The 10603-nt window shown below is 32.0% G+C and overlaps 1 protein-coding gene across 1 annotated transcript; it reads left to right on the top strand.

The window, feature by feature from the left end:
- The first annotated feature begins 7547 nt into the window (after nucleotides 1-7547).
- Nucleotides 7548-10079, top strand: LOC106478154 (suppressor protein SRP40-like). The gene is made up of 2 exons (XM_022381693.1): nucleotides 7548-8635; nucleotides 9974-10079. The coding sequence occupies exons 1-2, from the start codon at nucleotides 7548-7550 to the stop codon at nucleotides 10077-10079; spliced, it is 1194 nt and encodes a 397-aa protein (XP_022237401.1).
- Nucleotides 10080-10603: the final 524 nt, after the last annotated feature.

Raw genomic sequence — 10603 nt, 5'->3', positions numbered from 1 at the left:
CTGTCATGTTAAACTTATATTAGAGTTTTTCTTCATTACCCATTTAAGCCGTCTCCAGCCATTATTAGTCAATAATTAGTGCTTTGTAATGAAAATACTAATTAATTTATAATTAGATTTCGGTAATCGTAACAAAACAACGATTGATCGCCACAACCTTATCGTTTGTACTTGTTTTGTGAAATTTCGATTTTGATTTAAAAGGTAGAAATACAAAATTCTTAACTATTTAATACTTTATTGTATTTATCATGCAAGACCAAAAGACCTTAGATTGACAAAACAGAGGTTTTTAGATTTTAATAATAATAAAGGTTTGTTTTTGAATTTCGCGCAAAGCTACACGAGAGCTATCTACGTTACCCGTCCCTAATTTAGTAGTGGTAAACTAAAGAATAGGCAGTTAGTCAACAATACCCACTGTCAACTACTGGGCTACTTTTTTACCAATGAATAGTGGAATTGAAAGGCTGAAAGAGCGAGTATCTTTGGTGACGAGGATTCGAACCCGTAACCTGCAGAATGCGAGTCGAGCACCCTGAGTACCATGCAGACTATAACAATAATGGTAATTCTCGGAAGAATCTCTCTGGCTCTATTACATACTGCATATTTAGGTTCAATGAAACTAATTCCTGTTTTAAGGCTACTAGAGGGTCTTCAAAAAGAAAAGTTTGTTTGTAATTAAGCACAAAGCTACACAATGGACTATCTGTGCTCTGCCTACCATGAGTATCTAAACCCGGTTTCTAGCGTTGCAAGCCTGCAAACATATCGCTGTGTCAATGGGGGACGAAAAAAGAAATGAAAAGAGGAACTGGAGTGTTTATTGTCTGTTGAGTCATTTTATATTGAAATGCTCGTAATGTAAAATATAATTTTGAAATAAATTATTTTTGGTTATCTGCTTTTTATCTTTATTGTTTTCAGAGTGATATAAATCTAACAGTTTTTTAGAAACACTACATTTAACAGTGTAGACCTAAAAATTGCTAAAAATAAAACTATCATTAAAGAAAGCCTTTTAATTAAAATGAAACACCCTGATCCTAATAATCAACAGCCATCCTTCGAAATACAACTGTTTTAATTAGCATAATAAGAGCAACCATCAAGCTGTAATTTATATATCATAGATTGTGAATGATTTATTAATATTTGTTTTCATTTCGTGACACAGCGGTATGTCTGCGGACTTCCAACGCTAGAAACCGGGTTTCTATACCTGTGATTGGCAGAGTACAGATAGCCCACTGTGTAGTTTTGTGTAAAAAACAAAATCAGTTGGTGTATTTTTATATTTTCCTTTTTGTTCACTGATTTTAACGATTTGATTGTGTTTCGTAGTTGACTTAGCGGATTATTTGTGTTAATTATATATAGTGCTCACTACTTCTGAATTTTTCTATGCTTCTTTATTCTCAAACATCATTAAGACTTTACCTAATTTGTACTTATATATCAATATACCTTGTTTTCAGACATCATTGATGATGGAATAAGCATATTCCGAAACATTCGGCGAATTATGTAAATAAAATGTTTTTCATCCTTTCAGTTGTGCTCTTCTTTATTAGTAGTGTATAAAAGTTTATGCAAGCATTAAACTTAAATACCTGGATAAAGTTTTTTTATGATTTTTTGGGTATTCTTCTTTAGATACATATATATATATATATATTTAAAATACAAACGCACCCAGCTTAACATAAGAGTGGGTTTAACTCAAAAATTGTTTTTATTACCCGCTATAGTTCAACACGTTTAAAAAATAAATTTTCTAGATGGCATTAATTTCACACACGTGGGATACATATAATGGCGTTACGAAGGTGTTGGTGTTGTTATGCTATACATGTTATAGACCTAAATTGTTTACAGGGTTTGGGTAAATATTTTTAACTTTTTTCAACCATTTTAAAATAATTATGTTAAAATTCCAACTTTTTGAAATATTTCAATTTGATTTGGAGTTAGGTTAAGTGCGAAAACCGTACCAAGTGTTATTTATTTTACACAAGTTACGTTATTTTGACATTACTCATTACATTAGTAATATTACAAGTAATGGATACTCGTTGTATGTATAGTCGAAGGAAAAATCGGGAAGAACTTTGGACTAAACATACATCTGTTGTTGTATTTGTAGAGCAATGGAAACAATCGCTGCCATTATTTTTTTTACAAATGTAAAATAATGTAAAAGCTGTAACTTTTCGTAACTGAAACGCTCATCTTTTGTTAATTTTCAATAATTGGTGAAGATTTTTCCTAAAAGTGAACTTCAATTTTAAAAATATTAAGCCCTGGCCCGTTTATTATATATATATATATATATACGCTGTCGCTAGTATAATGTCATAATTATTTAAATATATCCCCTGTTTTCGATCTTGACATCAAGTATCAATGTAGGTGAATGATTTAAATGTAAGAGATATGAGACATGATGATTTACAATTTCCTTAAAGTGGTATAAAAAGTGAAACGTAAAGTATTGTAAAAAATAAGCAATTTATAATTTAGTTTGATATATCTACATTAGTAAGAAATGGTGACAGAAATAATCATTCTCTCATTAAATGATACAAAATAAATATTGTTATTTTTTGTCATAATCTATTGTATTTGTGAATGAAGTACCTTGTACATAATGATGGATTTCAGGGTTGAGTTGTCCAACTGCAGTCTGCAGACCAGGTTTAATCTAGTTCCCAAGCATTTGAAAGAATCCCATAGTCAGAATTTAATTTTTAAAGATAGAAACCATCACATATTTCACATTTGTAAAGAGGCAAAATGTTATTTGGATGTTTGCATACCGTCCATTCTGTGAAAAGATGCAACACATTTTGAACAGTGGACAGTTATTTTCTGATATCCAAAGAGAATTATAGAATTAAGTATTGTTGATTGTTAATTAGTATTCAAGGTTTACATCTTGCTCGTGGATTTTTAAGTTGCAATCTGGCCTCTCACTAGTTTCAAGTTGGACAGTTGTAGTGTACTTTCTAGCCCAGCAGAATCAAAGTTCAAATTTGGATCTGCTTTTATTAGTTTCAATTACTTACTTGATCCAGAGCCTGAACTGTAAATTTACCATGTCAAAAGAAATGTTTTGACTTGGTTACTGTTGTAGTGCTTTAATATTCAGAAAATACAGCAAAGAAAGTAATATACAGTTATATTACCTAAACATGTTAGGATTTAAAAAAATATTTTTGTGTTAGTATTTAACAAATGAATTTATTATATGATACTATAAAGATATTTCATTTATTAAAAATCTACTATGTTAGTTAATTCACAGTTTAAAAAAGTATAGTACTTACGGTGAATGGCTGTGTTTCAATTTGCAAACAGTATTGTTTCCCATACTGTAATACATCAAGTCTTTCTGGAATCATGTGAGTGAAAAATGCTTATTTGAAACTTTCCATAACAGTTTCATATTTATTTAACCAAGACACAATAATAGCAAGGAAATCTTATGTAAAAGCCAAGACCAAAGTTTTTAATTCCAACAAGTTACTGCAAGGACTTCCAATATTAATATGTAAGAAACTTAAGTTTATTATAACTTTGTTATTAATAACATTATTATATTTGCTGTGTGGTTTGTAAAATCCATAATGTGATCAGCAAAGGGTAAAAATCAGTAGTGCATCTACAAATGTTATTTCCTAAATTGCTTATATACAACCCACTAAATGCAGATATCTTCCCTTTGAGCTTAACCTAACTTTAAGATTTTTGTATTAATTTTTACTGATTTTACATCTACTATTTTAACCCTCTCTGTTTTCTTTTTCTGTTCTGTAACTCCTAAAACAAATTCCAACACTGTCTGAAGCAAACCCTATAAAACTGAAATTACTTTGAACATCTTAAAGTACAGTTTAGTATAATATCTTCAAAAATTAATCCTCATCACCATGCTTGATTTATTATTGGAAAGCTATTTTATACATAAAGCTGACATTTTGGAATTTGAAATGGATGATTTCAACCTTATAAATGTAAATAAAAGTATATGACTTCAATAAATTATGAGGCAATGCTCTTTTGCAAGTAATAAAACTCATGAAATTTTAAGAGTGTGTTTATAGACTCATTGACTAAAAGTCTAAAAGAAATAATTATCTCTACAAATCACTTGCTAGACCTCACTTGGAATATTGTGTACATCTTGTTTCCTGACATAAGAAAATATACTTATTTATTGGAAAAGGTTCAGAGGAGGGTTGCTAGGATGATTCCACAGATGGGAGGCTTATTAAAAAGTTATCTCTATGGGTGTGGGGGATAAGTTGGCTTGTAGGATCACAAAATGACTGGAAGAAAGAAAACAGAGGGTTTTAATAAATGGAGTTCAGTCAAACTGGATTAATGCCATACATGAGGTACAACAGGGCACAGTGTTGGTACCATTGCTATTTTTGATTTACCTCAATGACATACTTAAAAACTATACTGATGATATTCAGGTATTGGATATTGCTGGCTGTGAGGAGGATGTCCGCATAAATTGTAATGAATTGGATAAATGTTATAACATGACTATGGGAATGGGGAGATGATAAAATAAAACACAATTTATTGTGTCCAGGGGTGTGATTCATTCAGAGAGTTATTTGGGAGGGTGACCAGAGACAAACAATCCTTTCTAGATGCTGAGATGCAATGTTTCATATCTGCAGGGAAGTTTAACAACTTTGAAACTGTAATTTTATCTTCTCAGGTGTCTTGCAGAATTAATGATCTTATTATTATCACTTTTTATTATTTTGTTTTTATTTCATAAAGCATAATTAGATGCAAAGTATGTAATAGCTGCTACATATATGTAGTTGATAAGTCTTTCACTGACATGTTTGTATGTAAACAACTCTCCCAAAGCACTGTTTATTTTTAGATTTATTATGGGAAGGACACATTACGTGTATATAATTGAAAGTTGGAACTTCTAAATTTTGGAAAGTGTGAGGTCTTCTTGGTGGAAAAAATTCCAAACTCCCATTTAATTTATATGACCCCTTTCAAGGCTAAAGCAAAGGTCATATAATGGGTTCCATATAGTACTGTAGAGGGGAACATGTATGTGCCCTTGGCAGTGAAAGTTAAAACAGACATACAGGTGCATGAATACCAGCCATCACCACTCCTTATATGCTTAATGGTTACCATGAAGAAACATATTTTCTGCATATCTCAAAAGGGGAAATGTGAACTGCTACTTTAGTTTTAACTGCAATCACTACATGACACCAATATTCACTCAGTCAACAGTAAACAGCTGAAAACATGCCAGATCCTTTCTTATTAAGAATGGCCCATTGGCTTCAAGAAATTCTTTAAGCTGTTGTGAATTTAAATTTAAAAAAGTATGGTCAGTATTGGATTTTATCTGTTTTCATTTTGCAAGTTATGTGAAGCATAATCAAATGTAATAATACATTATCCAATAAGATTATACAAGAATAGAAATAGTGTTAGAAACTAGTACATAAATCACAGACTTCAAAATGTTTAAGTATTCTATAAAATAGGATGCTTTCAATGATACAAAGATGAATTAGTACAAGGACAATTGCAAAAGATACCATGATGAAGATAATGCATTTTTAGCATGAAAACTAGCAAAGGTTCAAGTGTTGATAGCCTAAAACTAGCAGTAGGTTTACTTATGCATCAGTGTGTTTTATTGAAAATGAAGTTGAAATAACCAATTTATGAGTATACTTGGAGCATCTGATAAATTTGTTAATGATAATGTATCAGGATCACATGCTTCAAAATGTGCTGGCATGCTGTTGCATATTGCACACAATATAAAAATTTTGGTCAGAGGAACCCCGGCTGGAAGCTACGTGCATCGAGAATTTGTTTTATGGCAAGATTCTCACATTCATAGAAGAGGAAGATGGAAAAAACTAAGGAGATTATTGAAAATAGGAACATATCAAAAAGTAGATGCAGAACCATGCTACTAACCATGAACAATTAAAATTACATTTGTGTTCTCAAGGACAGATTATATTATACCAAAAAACCTTTTTTTTTTCTTATTAAAGTTAATGCCAATTGTTATTATAGATGATGAAAAACTTAGAAAATGTTAGTACAAATTACTACCTAGAATTACATGTTTACATAAAATAACTGAAGTAAAACATATATGAAATAACATAGTTTCTACTTAATTTAGTATATCACTGTTTTAAAAATTAACAGAGCAAATTATTTGTTAGTTGCATAAAGTATTAGGTTTTGTTATCATTATTCAAGTCCGTAATATCTTTGAAATAATAAACTAATAATACTGGATAAATATTTAATTACCAACAATTATTTCTATTTATATTTGAGAAAAAATGCACTAAAAACTTAAAATAATAGTCTCCCTACTGTCTCTAGAATGCTAGAAAGTATTGATTAGCACTGTTAATAATATTACCAATTTGTTACATAAGCAAAAATTTCACATCACTAGCCAGAATGAGTAATAGCATACAGTGTGTTTGAACCATGACATTTATCACGAGTTGTTTAACAAGGCATAGATCAAACCTCTACTTGTAGTAAAGTCTTTTTTTTGTCCTGATTTTTCTTGGTAGTCACACACACACACACACAAGAGTTAGCGGTGGGTGGTGATGACTAGCTGCCTTCTCTTTAGTCTTACACTGCTAAATTAAGGGTGGCTAGTGCAGATAGCCCTTGTGTAGCTTTGCGGGAAATTCAAAACAAACAAACAAACCTTTTACCTTATGATAAGTTCAGTATTTATTTATCCTTATATTGTAATTTTTACCCAAGTTCAGTAAGAATGGAGGAAAACTTTTGGATAAGAGTAAAACATTGTGTTTTGTTACAAAGCTATACTCCTATCTTTTATAGATATATTCCTCACTTGAGAGTAATAAGGTCATAGTTTACAACAGTGGTAGACTCAAATTACATTAGGTGGTCTGCATAAAATATTTATCTTTATGAGCTCTGAGGAAAATTGGTTACATGTATAGTAATTTCATAAACTCTGGTAAGGGGGAAGAGAGGAGCATAAGTATAATTGATGAAAATTTATCTATTTGTGATAAAATAATTGATAGTGTAACTTTGCTCTTGGGTAGAAATTATTTTACATTAATTCATTATTATTTTTTTTGTACAGTAATTTGTTTGCCTTTTAAATGAATCAACTTTAAGTACATGAAGATGACTAAAATGATCCTGGTTGTTTCAGTTCTCAATAACGGAGTGAAAAAAAATGTTAAAAAAATACTGGTAACAGATGTCAATTGAATATCATCTCAAAATTATTTTTTGTAAGTGTATATGTAATATTTTTGTAACTGTTATTTGCTGTAGGAAATAATTTATTAAATGATCTTTAAACCTATTCTCTCATTTTTGTTATAGAAATATGCAAGAAGTGCCAATTATGGACAGTAACTTCTAATATATATATGTAGTACAGATTTTATTTTCAAGAATATTGCAAGTCAGTTGACTTCACTTACAATAAGAACCAAGTTTATCAGGATATGGAGAAAGAGGATTTAAGCAATTTCGGATTAGTATCTAATCCTAGTAAGTCTGTATTAAATTCTGATCACCAATCAACAGAAAGAGCTTCTTTTAGGTTCCATGAAATCCAAGTCAAAGAACTTGATGAGGTTATTGAAAAGCAGGCAGTTCTAGATGAATCAAACTTACTGATGCCAAAAGAACAGAGAAAAGAAATGGAAGCTTTGACTAAGGCCAGTAATTCTGAAAGTCATATGAACTGTGGAGCTGATAAGACAAAACTTGATTATACAGGGACAGATCATCTACAAGATATTCATAATATGGAAGAGCCCAGTTTCATCCCAAAATGTGATGTGAAGATAGTTTATTCAAAAGATTTTGATGAACAAAATGAAGTATTGACTACATCTCTCAAAGAGGATCCATGTATTGGAGATGTTGGTGACCAGAATGAAGATCAGAGTAAAACTTCTGAGAAAGATGTTGAACTTGTAAATATTTCTCCTGTAAATCAGTGTGTTTTAAGTCGAGAACTTGACTTGAAGGATGGTACAAAATGTCATTCAGGAGTAGATATGTCAAAAGACAACCTTGAAATTTCTGCAAACCAGATTTATTCAAATATTAAAAGCATACATAAAACTGGTGAAGTACAACTGGAGATTACAACTCATGATACAGAAGATTGCTATAACATCAGTTCAAATGAACATTCCTTAAGTAATGAAAAGTTTCAACAGCATTTAATTTCATCTTCAGCAATGAAACCAGACTTATTGGTTGATAAACAGATTTCAGAACATTCGAATGAAGATTGTTCAGAAACAATGGAAGTTTCAGGATGTGTTGTTAAGGCTACTGAAGGTGAGAACCATTATGGAAAGGCTCCATTACTTAAGAAAGAATGCCAGGAAGTCCAAGGGGGTAATGTTGCTGTCATGCAAAGCATTACTGCTTATCGAGATGTGAAAACTGCAGATTGGTCTTGTGATAGTGAGAGTGATAGTCATTCTCCTTCTGTTATAAGCACATCTTCCTCTTCATCATCTTCTGAAGATTCAAGTGATGATGAAAGCTCTTCTTCAACCAGTTCCCCTGAAAGGTTAGTGAACTTTCATTGTTTTTGTTAATAAGATTACAAAAGAAATTTCAATTTAAAAACAATTGGAAATTGTATACTGCATGTTTATTTTTAAATGTTTGTGTGTTATGCATCAAGGAAAGGATGGTTTGTAATAACAAAAATTTTTTTGCCCATATGAAGGAAAGTAGAATGCTTTACATCACTAAGATGGGGAACATGTCTAGTTGTTATGGATCGGGAACAGGCCTAATCGTTATGGTTTGGACTGGTAATCACTACAGGCTTAACCTAACGGGCTTCCCAGCTATTTGTATAATCTCCTATATTTTGGCCCTTTTTTTCCTATATAGTCCGATAGTTGTAAGATTTTTCCTATAAAATTGCAAGATTTGTGCCACGAAGAATGCTTCTACAAATGGCGTGAATGTTAGCATCTCAGACAGAACAGAAGATAGCACATGGTTCAAGATCATATTCATTATATGGAAAATATTGCATAATACTCCAGTGATGAAACAGGTGTACGTAAGTGCCAGGTAACATGCAGAACAGAATGCATGTAGACTTGCTAGTATGTAAATTAAGGTTTATACTGACTCGGACTAAGACACAAAATCTAATTTTGTAATAAAAGGCTGGAATGTGATGACTGTAAGGGGTGATGGAGGCCATTTTCTTTCATTGATGTTAACCTTCTGTTATTGACAGAGTTATACTGACTCAGACTAAGATACAAAATTAGATGAATATTTTATCCACAAAACCGTGTACAATACCTGTTCAGGTTTTTCATCTGCATGCATGCAAAGACAGATGTAGATGACGTGGGCATTATTTTTTAGCCTCATCTGACTCTAGTAAATGAAACCACCTGACCCTGAACTTGTTATTTACACATACCTAAGATTTCCAAAGAGATTTCATTGTTCAAAAGGTAGGAATGACAAGTATTTTTACTGAAACTGTAAATGTGGTAGTGTGGTCCATGTTGGAAGTCAAGCAAGAAGTATGAGCATGTGTAGTGTACCATTTGGAAAGATGAATTTGATTCTGTTGTTGCAGATTGCAACCAAGATGCTCGCATTTCCATAGACTCCATTGCATCAGTTCAAAAAACATGCATAGCAAGACAACATGCATGTTGCTGGTCCCTGGGTAAAAACCAACTTGAGTATTGGTGACTGGAATCACATGATTAGCTTGGAATTTGTGCAAAATCCAATTTCTGAAGAGGGTTCATAGTCTAATAAAAATAAAGGGAATGGGAGAGAATGTCTATTGTGATGACATCACAGTCCATAGACTGATCATATACTAGGATGTAGATCTATAGATCCTTGTTGAAATTTTATTCAGGAACAAGTGTGCTGCAAAACAGTCCTATGCTACATGTAATGCTCACCTAGAAGAACAGAAGAAAAGGCTAGAGGAAGAGAATAAAAAAAGAAAGGAGCATAGATAGGAAGAACAATTACAGAAGGAGAGATTAGATCAACTGATAAATGACAAGAAAACTTTAGATCAAAAAGAGAAGAGCTTGGAAGCCTAGGAAGCAAAGCTAGAGACAGAGATGAATGCAGCAGATACACTGATTAAAGAAGCCATTGCTAGAGTAGAATCTGCAATGGAGTGAGAGATGAGATCAACTGATAAATTACAAGAAAACTTTAGATCAAAAAAGAGAAGAGCTTGGAAGCCTAGGAAGCAAAGCTAGAGACAGAGATGAATGCAGCAGATACACTGATTAAAGAAGCCATTGCTAGAGTAGAATCTGCAATGGAGTGAGAGACACTCGATAAACAAGAATTGTCTCTAGCTCATATTTTGCTTGATACTGCAAGAAAAAAGAAAGAAGCTTCCAAAGATGAATTAGCATTGTACAAAAAGACAAGATACAGTGTAAATTTGCAGAGGAATAAATTACTAGATAAAAGCCTGGCCCTTTGTAACCCAAAATAGGGACCTTCTACTTGTGAAGGCATACCT

The sequence above is a fragment of the Limulus polyphemus genome, unplaced genomic scaffold (genome assembly GCF_000517525.1).
Source record: "Limulus polyphemus unplaced genomic scaffold, Limulus_polyphemus-2.1.2 Scaffold185, whole genome shotgun sequence".
NCBI lineage: Eukaryota > Metazoa > Arthropoda > Merostomata > Xiphosura > Limulidae > Limulus > Limulus polyphemus.
The sequence above is the reverse complement of the archived record's forward strand: the minus strand, read 5'-3'. Positions and strand labels throughout refer to the sequence as shown.